The sequence below is a fragment of the Triticum dicoccoides genome, chromosome 7B, assembly GCF_002162155.2.
Source record: "Triticum dicoccoides isolate Atlit2015 ecotype Zavitan chromosome 7B, WEW_v2.0, whole genome shotgun sequence".
NCBI classification, from domain to species: Eukaryota; Viridiplantae; Streptophyta; class Magnoliopsida; order Poales; family Poaceae; genus Triticum; species Triticum dicoccoides.
This window is the reverse complement of record NC_041393.1, coordinates 748,046,066-748,059,627: the sequence shown is the minus strand read 5'-3', so window position 1 is coordinate 748,059,627 and position 13,562 is coordinate 748,046,066. Positions and strand designations below refer to the sequence as shown.

The window sequence follows — 13,562 nt, the reverse complement described above, 5'->3', positions numbered from 1 at the left end:
AAAGGTCAGATGTCAATTGTTAGCTTAAGGCCAAGATATCCTGCATTGCACATGAATGCATTCAGGATTTCTAGAAGCGATGAATGCTTAACAGTGAAAGATTGGAGGAAAATTGTTAATGATCGCAGAGAAGTACTAGGGGGCAGCAATGAGAAGCGCAACCCACGATTAGAAGACAGGTTCATCGGCATGCTCCAGTATGATCAATCAGGAGAGCTATACATGTTCTATGCTATTTTACCAGAGAAAGAGTAGCTAGCAGGAGTGATTTAGCTAGTTCTTCATGCTGCTCTTAATTAGTACTTGTCCTTTTATGTCCGTGTTCTTCGTTCTGAACTTAAGTGATTTGCTTTTGTGGTGTTATATATGAACGCTTATAATATCATGACAATCATGTTGAACTCGATGATTGGTTCTACTAGAAATTCTATATATATATATATATGCATAACGTTTACAATGTGTAGTATCGTAAAATACCAGCAAACGAAAAAGAATTAAAATGGAAACACAAAATTAAATGAAAAAGAATTCATAAAACTAAAAAAACCCCAAACCTTATAGTACCGGTTGGTGTTACCAACCGGTACTAAAGGGCTCCAGGCCCCCGGAGCTGGCTCGTGCCACGTGGTTGCCCTTTAGCACCGGTTCGTGCTGAACCGGTATTAAAGGGGAGGGGGCCTTTAGTGACCACACTTTAGTGCCGGTTACGGAATCGACACTAAAGGGCCTTACGAACCGGTGCTATTGCCCTGTTCTGCACTAGTGTTGCATTGCATCAGGTTGCACTAAGAACAGCATTCAGTCACTATCAGTTATAGAAGTGCTGAAATTCCATACATCTTCTGCTCCGAAGAACGCAAACATTTGACTCGTTACCGGAAAGATTTCACCGATTTATTTTTCCTTTCATTGAACATTTCTGGTTGGATGTTTTAGTTTGGTTGCTGAAAATCATGAGACAGAAAAAGTGATTGTGGACTTTCCAACATGGTTCTGTTGAAGTACCGAAGTTCTGTACATTTACCTGCTCTGAAGAAAGCAAACCTTTGAATCATTACCTGAAAGATCTTAACAGTCTAGGTTTAAAGAAAGATCTTAACAATATTGCTTTCACCTTTTTTATCGAAAAGGGGCATTTTAACATTTACCGGCAGGATATTTCTGATGCGGTCAAGATATAGTTTTGTTGCCGAAAAAACATTTCTTTGAATCATGAGGCAGAAAGTGATGGTGGGCTTACTTTCTGCTAGCTGCTCCAGATTACTCCTGGATGAAGCTGGTTAAAGTGCTAGACTGACCCAAAAGTTCTTCAGAACAATTTAGGCACCCTTTCACTTTCCCTTTCCCTTTTATTTGTTTAGCTCCTAGTGGGAAGCTCACTAACATTACAAAGCCAATCTTATTATCAAATAAGAAACTTTCTTCGGTGGATAGAAATGATTTGAGGACGCTTAGAGGATCAAATCATGCTTTGATGCCTTCCTTGCAGTAAAATAAAAATGAGAATTTGATGCTGCACTAGGAGAGTGGCTGGTCAAAAAAGCTGGAGCTTTGTTGGAACCATACCTACCAGTGTGTGTCAGCACTGCAAAAAACATTTGTCTATCATCTACTCTCTCCGTCCCAAAATAAGTGACTCAATTTTATACTAACTGTACATCCTGTCTTCTAATAAAACACAGATAGTGCCGCTAAAGTAGAACACGATGTTTATATTCTTTTCAAGAAATTTGCAGGAACACTCTCTTTTAGTTAGGAAACAGAGTTAAATTTACATACTATGAGGTTGTTTTTGGTGAAACAACCACGCCCAAATGGCGCTCTACATACTCTAAGTAAACTTGTTCATCTCCTTAATTTAAGGCAAATATATTTTGCAACCCCCAAATAGATTAACCCAAGGAAGTTGAAGTCATGCATGCTCCTTTCCTTCCACATACTCAACATGACATACACGTTGATTGTGGTCCAAGGATGCATTTAGACTCGCATTCCACCAATCATCGGCCGACGGGAACGAGGGTTGAGGGGAAACTCCACGCGAAACCACTAGTTGACAACAATCCCACACTTTGTACGGTGAAAGAACAATCTTTATGAAGGCGAGCAACCCTCTTTTCAAACGGAAAGACATGAAGTTCCCCCTCTTTTTAGGCAGGTGTGGTCAGCTGTTACAAACTAAAATGATAAAAAAAAGGAGCAATCTTTACGAAGGCGGGCAACCCTCTTTTGAGGCGCAACGTTAAAGATGGTACAATAGAGTTGTAAGGCCATGCTCAAATTGCGCGGTTGTGCTTGGAGTGTGCCCTCCAAGCCCCTGTCGGCCAAAAAGGCCTATCTTGGTTCCGTCCTTGATCTTTCCGTGAAAGGTCGACATTTTCTTTCATATACAATGCAATTGTGGTTTTACCCGCAGTATTTTTCTCCACCCATGATGATTCTCAACTGCCTTGGGTGTACCAGCACGTGTGGCCGTAACAGTTTCCCCTTCATTCCCGTTGCGATCCCAAAGGAAAAACGGCCGCTAGAGCCACCCGGCGATTCGTCCCCCGAAAAACCGCCACCGGCCCCACCACTCCCTCCTCCATGGCGTTCCCCTCCCTGCCCCCCAACCCCTCGCCGGCGGCGGCGGCGTGGCGGCGGCGCTCCGGCCTCCTCGCGCTCCTCCTGCTCCTCCTCTTCCTCTCCTTCCAGGTACCCCTCCCCTCTCCTCCTTACCACCCACCCACCCACACTCCGCACTCCACACCCGCCCCCGCCGGCCGCAACGGCGGAATGCGGCGGCGCGGCACGAGCCGGCGGAAAAAAATGGGTTCTTTCCCTCCTCCCTCCCTCCCTCGCTCCTGACCGTCCCCCCCGCTCCGGCCCCGCAGGTCGTCGTCCACGTCCCCTCCGTCAGATCGGCGGTGTCGCGGCGGCTCTTCTCCGACCACCGCCACCGAGCGTAAGTACCGCCGCCGCCGCCGCCCGCGCCGCGCTTAATAAATAGACGCTCTAACTCTGACGCTGCCGTGAATCCCCGCAGCGCCCGCGAGGCCGGTCACCGGAGCTGCCCTGGGTGCGGCGATCTGCAGGTTCTGCCTCACTTCCCAGCCCAGGAATCTTGGAGCCGTGCGTGCGATTGTGCAATGTGAAACAATGTGGGGTTGTGTTTGCTTGCGCAGGACGTGGAGGATTTCAACAAGACCGTCGCGTACACCGACCAGGATGGCCGGATCAAGCTGTTCAAGGTCACCGCCAGGGAGTTCGCGTCGTCCTCTATCTGGGAGAACCCTCTGCTGCCCAGAGATAGCCAGCCGGCTGCCGAAATTGTATGCCGTGAACAAAAATATTAGGCTCACCTGTTTTAGTTTCAGACTCTCACTGGTGGTTCTCCTGCTCTTATGGTAGACAGAGACCGCGGAGGAGCAGCCACTGGACACCGGATCAGAAGCCAACAATCTTTCAAGTGCAGCGATTTCGGCAACCCAAAGACCCGATCCGATAAAACTAAAGCGAGAGGTCAGACATTGTTTGTCTTGCATAGTTGTTTTGTAAGATGGTGGATATTCGTTCATCTTTACGTCGCAAGTGTTTCTGGTTCACTCCCTAAATTTTCTAGCTCTTATTCATTGCTGTCGCTTTGTTGTAAACATCACACGGTTCCTGCAGGTATTTCGACGTAGAAGAAAGGAGCAGCGGATTCAAGAGTTGCTTCAGATGGACAAGGAGGCCGAGCTCCAGATGCGAAATGCGGCCACAAACAGCTCGAGGAACTTCGATAATAAAGTGAAAGTCAGTTACAATATATGGAGGCAGGAGTTCCACCACACAAATACAGACTCCACGGTGAAGCTCATGAACGATCAGATAATAATGGCCAAGGTGTACGCCACCATTGCACGTTCCCAGAACGAGACCGACTTGTATGCATCACTCATGAAGTGCATAAAAGAAAGCAAAGCAGCTATCGGGGATGCCAATATGGACAGTGAACTGGATTCAAGGTACTTCATTTAACACCTCTGAAAATTTCAGACTTTTCTTCAGTTTCTTGTTCGCATTGGCATGGAACGATGTATATATTATCGCCCTCTCTTGTTCTGCAGCGCTTTAGAGAGAGCAAAAGCAATGGGGCATGTGTTGTCTTCAGCTAGAGATGTTCTGTACAACTCTGATGAAGTATCCAGAAGATTGCGTGTTATGCTGCAGTCCGCGGAACTTAATATCGACACTGCGAAAAAGCAAAACACGTTCCTGGTTCAGCATGCTGCAAAGACGGTTCCCATGCCCTTGCACTGCCTACATATGCAGTTGATAACCGATTATCATCTCCGTGATGGTGTGATCAAGGAGTATTTTCAAGCTGCTGCTTTGAAGGACGAAGAAGATAAAGCAAAGCTCGAGGACCGGTCACTCTATCACTATGCTATATTTTCTGATAATGTCCTTGCAGCCTCAGTGGTTGTCAGATCAACCGTGACAAATGCCAAGGAGCCAAATAAGCATGTGTTCCACATCGTCACTGACAAGCTTAATTTTGCAGCTATGAAGATGTGGTTCATCAGTCATTCTCCCCGCCCTGCTACTGTCCACGTGGAGAACATCGACAATTTCAAGTGGCTCAATTCGTCTTATTGTTTGGTTATGCGGCAACTTGAGTCAGCTCGTCTCAAGGAATTTTACTTTAAAGCACATGATCCGTCATCACTCTCTGATGGGACTGAAAATCTGAAGTACAGGAACCCAAAATATTTGTCTATGCTCAACCATCTAAGGTTCTACATGCCAGAGATACATCCCAAGCTTGACAAGATACTGTTTCTTGATGATGATGTTGTTGTGCAGAAGGACTTGACACCCCTCTGGGATGTTGATCTTAAAGGGATGGTAAATGGTGCTGTTGAAACCTGCAAAGAAAGTTTCCATCGCTTCGACACTTATCTCAACTTCTCACATCCTAAGATCTCTGAGAACTTTGATCCACGTGCTTGTGGTTGGGCTTTTGGAATGAACATGTTTGACCTGAAGGAGTGGAGGAAGCGAAACATCACTGGAATATACCATTATTGGCAAAATTTGGTAAGTAATGGAGCGAAAAAATATTGTTATATTGTTGAACTACATTTATCCCACCGTGTATGTTATGTGTACGTCGTCCTCTTACAACAATCGCTTGTCAGTACTCCCTCCGACCCAAAATAAGGTTTTAAACCTTAGTTCAAAACTGCAACACTTATTATGGGTCGGAGGGAGTAGCTTTTATTGGTTTTACTTACTAAGAGAAGCTGTTTTTCAGAATGAGGATCGCAAGTTGTGGAAGCTGGGCACATTACCTCCAGGACTAATTACATTCTACAATTTGACACACCCATTGGATCACACTTGGCATGTCTTGGGCCTTGGCTACGATCCTGCTGTTGACATTGCTGAAATCGAGAATGCAGCGGTAGTTCACTACAATGGGAATTACAAGCCCTGGCTGGACCTTGCCGTTTCCAAGTACAAGGCCTACTGGTCCAAGTATGTCGATGTTGACAGCTCACACATTCAGCGTTGCTACGCAAGCAAACAATGACATATGTATCATTCTGTTTTGGTACTTTTGTACCACGAGTTTTTTTTACCAGGAGCGAGTTAGGTAGAGCAGTGATATGTCTAGCATTGTTCAGCATCATAATCTTGTTATTCTTGTGCTTTAGTAGCTTTTTCTCATGTATCAACTACATGCACAGCGATTTGAAATTCACAGCATAGTAAATATTCTTCTGTTCGTTCAAGGATACAAAAATGAATTGAAAGAACAGTAAATGTTCAACAAGATAATAAAGAAACCCAACTGTTTATTGTCTGGTATATGAATTACAGGCCCAATAAGTAGGAGTAATTATGTGTAAGAATGTGGAAAGAAATGGAGTAATTTTTCTATGCCTTCTGTAAGAAGAAAAGAGAAGCTGAGAGTGGAGAATGAACAGGTGGCTGTTGCGTAGAGCTTGTGCTGGATTTTTTTTAGGGAAAAAGGAAGGTTGAGTGCTCATTCCCTATGAATACTCCCTCCATTTCTAAATATAAGACCTTTTAGAGATTTCAATACAAACTATATACAGATGTATATAGACGCATTTTAGAGTGTAGATTCACTCATTTTGCTCCGTATGTAGTCTGTATTGGAATCTCTAAAAAGGCTTATGTTTAGGAGCAGAGGGAGTAGAACTGAACCTGACGTTGTTCCCTTTGAAATAGCACTGAACCTGAAGTTGCAGCAAGAAGCTGAGTCAGCGAACAAAGGTGGCTGGAAATGCAACAAAAGGTAACTCTGGAGAACTGGGTCAGTTATGTCTAGTGATGTGTTCATGTAGAACCTTTTTACAGCACCCATTTTAATTGAATTTTTTCTTTACGTGTAGCACCTTTTTTCACCTCATCTGGTAGTGAAATTTTTTGTTGGTTAATACAGTTCCAGCTCATAGTTTAAATCACAAAATACTACAGATTCAAGAATAAATTCAGAGAAACCTTGCTAATTGGCATATGGTAGTGGTTTGTTCATATGATCTGGCATCAACTAATCACTGATTACTGAGGTAGGCATCTCTGATGGCATGCATCTCTGCAGCAGCATCACTTGTTGACATCCTTTGTCTAGCAATTGCTTTGAGCATAGGATGCCAAGCTGGATTATGGCAGCCAGACATTCCCTGGCTCTGGTTATATGTTCTGCATCAGCGCTATTGTTTGCTTCATCATGCTGCCAGATGTTGGAGTCTGCTATCTCCATGGCATTCCCAGATAGATGTGCTGCATCTGCAAAGTATTGCAGGGTTAAACCCATCTCTGAACATATCATCTGTCGGGCACCTTCCTGTAAACATCTCGATCAAGGTGATCCCGAGGCTGTACACATCACCATAAGGTGCCGTGGCAGCAGCGTACCCCTCCACCACATGGCCTGCTGTGATGTGTTGGTTCTTCGTGTGGTTATTTTCGCTCTCTACTCCTTTCCTTGGTATAATTCATCTGAGGTACAACATGATCTGCTTTTCCAAATGCGGAGTTGGTACGGTGTCCAGAAAGCCTTTCTTCAGAGTAAAATAGTAGCAGCACCAACATTTTCCTGTTAGTGACCTCAGACTGAATTTGACCACTCCTGCACCTTTGTTGACCAGATTAAGTGCTGCTAAATTGACCTGGTCCCATGCATCCATGATGCTGAAATCCATGGAGGTCCCAGTGATCCATCCATCAAGGTAAGCCGCAGTGAATAAAATAATCAGGTAGGAACCAAGGATAAATTTTTCTATGCCCTTCTGTAAGAAGAAAAGAACAGGTGTCTCTTTTTCTAGAGTGTGTTGGATTTATTTTTTTAAGAAGAAGGGACTCCTTTGAATCAGCCCTGAGCCTGAAGCTGCAGCAAGAATCTGAGCCAACGAGGGACAATGATGCTTCAACAAAGCGGGCTGGAAATGCAATGAAAGTAACTTTGAAGAGCCGAGTCATGTAGCAAAAGTTGTGGAAGTTGGGCACATTGCCTCCAGGGCCAATTACCTTCTACAGTTTGACAAATCCATTGGAAAGCACTTGGCATGGCTATATGATCCAGCTGTTGACATTGCTGAAATTGAGAATGCACATACCGTCATTACAAGCCCTGGCTGGACCTTGCCATTTCCGTGTACAAGGTCTGCTGGTCCAAGTATGAAGATGTTGACAGCCGCACATTCGACATTGCTACACAAGCAAACAATGACATATGTATCATTCTTTTTTGGTACTTTTGGACCACGAGTTTTTCACCAGGAGGGAGTTAGGTACAGTAGTGGTATCTTTAACATAGTTCAGCATCATATTTTTTTTTCATTCTTATGCTTAGCAATCTAGCTCTTACTCATTTATCAACTACACGCACAACTTAGTAAATATTCTTTTGCTGACTCAAGAAGGGTGTTATATGGAATATGAACTGACAGGACAATAAATGTTCAACAAGGTAGTAAAGAAACTCAAATGTTTTTGCTCTGCCATACGAATTACAAGCCCAATAAGCATGGAGTTATTATGCATAAGAATGTGGAGGAAAATGGAGCATTCTCAATGTCAGAACTCATAACCATGTAGCCTAGAAACAAAATGCACCCATAAAAAACAAATATTAAATCATGAGCAGTCTCTCACAGTTAGAGGCTGATTGATTCAGGTAAGGGTTGACTGAATAAACTGATGGAGAACATATGTGTCTTATTTACACCCAAGGCCACACGAAATGTTGTCACAAATGTTAATGCATATAGAGTGAACAATACAGTACCAGCTGATATTTTACATCACAATATACTGCAGATTCAAGAATAAATTCAGAGGACCCAATCGGCATGTGGTAGTGGTTTGTTTATATGATTTGACAGCAATTCATCTCTGATTACTGATGTAGGCATCTCTGATAGCATGCATCTCTGCAGCAGCATCACTTGTTGACATCCTTTCTCTTGGCAATTGCTTTGAGCATAGGATGCCAAGCTGGATGATGGCAGCCAAACATTCCTTGGCTCTGGTTATATGTTCTGCGTCAGCGCTATTGTTTGCTTCATCATGCAGCCGGATGTTGGAGTCTGCTATCACCATGACATTCCCAGGAAGACCTGCTGCCTCTGCAAAGCATTGCAGGGTTAGCCCATCTCTGAACATGTCGTCTGTCGGACACCTTCCAGTAAACATCTCGATCAAGGTGATCCCAAGGCTGTACACATCACCATAAGTAGATACCGGAAGCCCTTCTCCATATTCTACAATGGATTGAAACAATTCGGGGTATAAACAGGTATGCACAGAAGTTATTTCATAAACATATACTGTATCTAATTAAGCCTTAAAAAGCATATATCTAATTAAATGTGATCATTTCAAGCATAGGGGGAGCATATTCAGTTACCTGGAGCAACATATCCAATGGATCCTCTTATTCCCATGGAGCTAAGGGAACTTGCAGAAGCTTCGCTTGCAGCTTCTTTTAGAATTCTAGCAATGCCAAAATCCCCAACACGAGCCCTCATGTCCTCTGTGAGAAGAATGTTGCTTGGCTTGAGATCGCAATGGATGATGGAAGGTCGGCAACCATTGTGAAGATAGTCTATAGCATCCACGAGGTCAATGGCGATATCTAACCTCTGTAACAAGCTGAGTGTTCCCATTCTGTTTTGGCTTTCAATATCTGGGTGGATCCAGCGGTCTAAGCTTCCATTGGGCATGAGCTCGAAGACTAGCGCTCTGAAGTCTTGGCCTTGGTGGTTGATGCTTGAACAACATGTGATTATCTTTACAAGGCAACGGTGCCTAACTCTTCTTAGTGCCTCACATTCATCCAGGAAGCTCTTGTAGGATCCAGATTGCTGCAGATTAAACACCTTCACAGCCGCAGCAAAATTTTCTAGAGTGCCTTTGTATACAGTACCATATCTTCCCTTCCCTAGCAGATTGGTTTCTGAAAACCCGTCCGTTGCTTTGAGTATGTCGTTGTATGAAACCATTGGAAGGTCAATCATGATCTTCTGAGGTGACAGTTGTTCTTTCCTCAATCCTGACTTAAATTTTCTATACAGAAATCCAGCTAAAGCAAGAGCTACAAGTAAGACCAGGGTACCAACTGCTGTAGGGACAACTATTCTCATGGACTTCGGCAAGCCTTTCTTGGAGCTTGGGCATTTTGGCAGCTGAAGCTGTGGTATTCCACCACATAACTCATTGTTTCCAAAAATTGATAGTCCAGTTAAATTCCTGAAAATCCCTTCTTTTGGTACCTCACCTTGTAAATTGTTGAATGATATGTCGAGGTGGAGCAGCGATGTTGAATAACCCAGGAGTTCAGGTATTGACCCTGACAGATCATTATGTGCAAGATACAGTTCCTGCAAGCTGGTGATATTTGCTGAGGTCCCTTGGAATGCTGCCGTTCAGTTTGTTGTCCGTCAAATTCAGTACAGTAAGCCCTTTTATGTTCTTCAAACTGGGAGGGATGTTTCCTTGGAATGAATTGCCATCCATCAAGAGGGTTTCCAGGACTAAGCAGCCACCAATGGTTGCAGGTATTTTACCAGACAACTGGTTCCCTGATAGAATAAGCTGTTCGAGGTTTACCAAATTGCCAATTTCTGAAGGTAGAAGTCCCTCCAGCAAGTTGTAAGACAAGGCCAAATAAATTGAGATGGATGATAGTTGCGTAATTTCCTTTGGAATTGAGCCAGAAAGATGGTTCGTCGATATATCTAATGATGAAAGTTTGGTCAAATTTCCAATGCTTGATGGAATCGGTCTCTCCAAGCTGTTGAAGCTTGCACCAAGCCTATAAAGACCAGTGAGGTTTCCGATGGAAGAGGGGATGAATCCTGATAAGTTGTTGGAACTCAGATGTAGCTTCTTCAATTGTATAAGCTTCCCTATGGTCTCAGGAATGGCCCCAGTGAGCAAGTTGCCAGCAAGAATAAGCACCTCAAGACCTATCAAATTTCCAATATCCGATGGAATAGTACCAGATGTATTGTTGTTAAAAATATCCAGCTCTTGGATGTTTGTGGATAAGTTAGACACTGAAGTTGGCAATTGCCCCGAGAACCTGTTTTGTTCTATAGACATCAGTCGCAGCCTGCTACAGTTTGTCAAAGAAGTAAGGAATTGCCATTCTCGCTCATTGTTTGCCTCGAACTTGTTCGCATCCAGACAAAACCATCTAAGAGACTGCAATCTTCCCAACTCCGAAGGGACAACACCACTGAATCCGTTATTTGGAGCATCAAAAACCTGGAGTCTGGAGATATTAGTTAGTGATGGAGGCACAACTCCAGTAAATTGGTTGTTCCCAATTGCAAACTGTTGCATGTTTGGAAGGCTTCTCCCCAGATCAGCATGTATAGAGACGACTGGTTGTACAACGAAAGAGGAAGCAAACCTGAGAGGTTATTTATGGCCAGCTGAAGGAACTCGAGATGTGGGTTGTTCCCAATGTCCTCGGGGATCGATCCCTCGAGATGGTTAGCTGCCAGGGACAAGATGGACACCTGGGAGAGGTTCCCTAGTGATGATGGGATGGTCCCGGTGAGGCTGTTGTTGTATATGTGTACAACACGTAGCGATTGCATGTTGCCGATCTCAGAAGGTATGCTTCCTTGCAACCCCTTGTTGTCAGCAATTACCATCATCCTGAGGCTGGTGCAGTGGCTAATATTGCTTGGAATCGCACCGGTGAGCATGTTCCCTTGCAGGCCAAGGTACCTGAGGCGGCGGAGGGAGCCGATGCTGGGAGGGATCTCGCCGTACAAGGGGTTGAGGCTCAAGTTGAGTGTGCGGAGGAATCGTGAGGTTGCCGACGGCTGGGGAGATGGTGCCGGAGAGCCCCTGGGAGTTGAGGTCCAGAGCGACCACCCTCGATCGGTGCCTCTGGCTGCACGTGACGCCCTCCCAGGCGCAGTAGGCAACGCTCCGATTCCAGGAGACCAGCACCCCGGAATGGCCTGGGATCCTTCCCTTGAAGGCTACCAGAGCTCTCTCAGCGTCGTCGATCGTGTGCGCCCATCACCACCCCCATGGTGGAGAGCAGGAGAAGCACAAGCCATTTGATTCCGACGAGGCGCCGTCCCAGTGGTTTACCCCTCAACCACATGGTCTGCTCAGTCGGGCTGGTTCTTGGCGCGGTTGCTTTTGTGCGCTCTTATCCTTGGTACGTACAAATCAAAATCATCGGAGCTACAAAGATCTGCCTTGACAAATCAAATGAGGAATTTGCACGATGTCCGCAAAGCCTTTGGATTAAAATAGTACTATATTTTTTCATGTTAGTGACTTCAGACCGAATTTAAGGACTCGAGCACCTTTGTTGAAACCTGGTCCGTGGGTTAAAAAATCCAGATAGAATTTTGTATGCCTTGTGCATAGAAGAAAAGGCAAGTTGAGCGTGGAGAAAGAAGAGGTGGGTGTTTTTGTAGAGCTTGTGAAGGAGGGATGATGATGCTTCACCAATTAAAGTGGGCTGCAAATGCAACAAAAGTTCTCCCTCGTCCCATAATGTAAGAGCGTTTTTGACACAAAAACGCTTTTGTATTATGGGACGGAGGGAGTAGCTCTGAGTGCTGTCATATATCACCCTTTTCCCTTTTCTTGATTATGCACGAAACTCATTTTTCTTGAGTTTTTTCTTCTCATGTAGCACCTTTTTTGCCACTCATCTGGCAGTGTGCTGGCCACTTTTTGAATTTTTTTAATTATTATTAATAACTCTTAAGGATTTTTCCTTGGACAAATATTAATTGCATTGCTGAAAATGCTGCATGGGCAGTACGTTTGTAAGTAATGGCTGGGTGTTGTTATCTACCATTTCTTCTCAAGTAAAGACAAATGGTAGTACGAACTGAGAAAATAATACGAGTACTGAAAAGAAGAACTAGTTTCTCAGGTATTCCTGCCAAAGATAAGCATTTCTTGGATACATTCTTTTCTCAACTCGGCTGGCCACCAACATTCTTTTCTCAGTTTATTTTTATTTTTTATTTTTTATTTGACTTTACATGTGCATCTATTGCACAACGTGCAAAACATTAGAATATGAGCCTTAGAGTGTTAAAAAGGGGAAAAAAAGATTAGGAAAGTAAAAAATACTAATAAAAGAAAAAAAGTAGGAAAAGGTAAAAAAATTAGTTTTTTTAGTTTAGACTTTACTTGTTCACCTGTTGCACAACCTGCAAAATTTAAAAGAAATACAAAAATTAGGAAAAAAAAAAGACTAACATCGCACCGTACTTCTAACCCCCCGCACCTCCTCTATAGGGGAGAGACCTGGGGTCACAGGCCGCCAGGACAGGCCCGGCCAGAAGTGCGTAGCGAATGCTTTTGCCTCGGCTGAGCTAAATGAATCAACTTTGCGTCCTCGGCGATGGGAAAGTCAGCGCTGGGCTATTTAACCCGCGTAAAACGTTGCTAGCCGAGCGATGTGGTGCTAAATAATCCAGGCACTGCGTCTGTTTATTCCCAGACTGGGCCCTGGTGTTCGTCCGCTGGCCCACGACCTTAGCCAACGCGCTAGTGAGCCGCTCAACAGGCGAAACTGTTTCAGAGGACGGCGCTCAGTGGGCTCGGTATCCAGGCCTGGTCGTACCATGACAGTGGCGCGCCGCCTTCGGCAAGTTTCAGTGCTTGTAGTCGTCGCTAGGTGGTTTATGAATCCGGATTTAATTTTTATTATTTCTAGTGCTCATTGTACTCCCATGATTGAAAATGAATAGATCAGATGTTTTCCCGCAAAAGAAAAGATAGGATCTAAGTATTATTACAGAAATTTACCACGACTCTTTTTTTTGCAAAATAATTTGGTTTTAGGTTCGCACTTCAACCCAGATAGATTATGTTATTTCAAAACAATTATTTTAACGTGTAAGATTGATTACGCCATGGAATATTTTTTGACTAGGTATCAGCAATCTAATAGTTTGGACACGACTAGACATCGGCAATCTAATAATTTGAACATGGGTTGCTCTGAGAGACCAGGTAGACCAGCAACCTTTACAAGGGATTTTCTTCCTTCCTTGTGAAGAAAGAAA

At 44.1% G+C, this 13,562-nt stretch overlaps 2 protein-coding genes across 2 annotated transcripts; one reads left to right on the top strand and one right to left on the bottom strand.

Moving 5' to 3' along the window:
* Positions 1-2,555: 2,555 nt before the first annotated feature.
* Positions 2,556-5,838, top strand: LOC119337362 (probable galacturonosyltransferase 3). The gene is made up of 8 exons (XM_037609479.1): positions 2,556-2,697; positions 2,877-2,947; positions 3,029-3,077; positions 3,168-3,314; positions 3,394-3,504; positions 3,655-3,989; positions 4,092-5,064; positions 5,282-5,838. Exons 1-8 carry the CDS (start codon positions 2,590-2,592, stop codon positions 5,558-5,560), a joined length of 2,073 nt encoding a protein of 690 aa, XP_037465376.1. The 5' UTR covers positions 2,556-2,589; the 3' UTR covers positions 5,561-5,838.
* A 1,606-nt stretch (positions 5,839-7,444) lies between these two features.
* LOC119341725 (probable LRR receptor-like serine/threonine-protein kinase At3g47570) lies at positions 7,445-10,065 on the bottom strand. Its single transcript, XM_037613585.1, has 2 exons — positions 8,909-10,065; positions 7,445-8,762 (listed from the first exon to the last, which is right to left on the bottom strand). Exons 1-2 carry the CDS (start codon positions 9,642-9,644, stop codon positions 8,389-8,391), a joined length of 1,110 nt encoding a protein of 369 aa, XP_037469482.1. The 5' UTR covers positions 9,645-10,065; the 3' UTR covers positions 7,445-8,388.
* Positions 10,066-13,562: the final 3,497 nt, after the last annotated feature.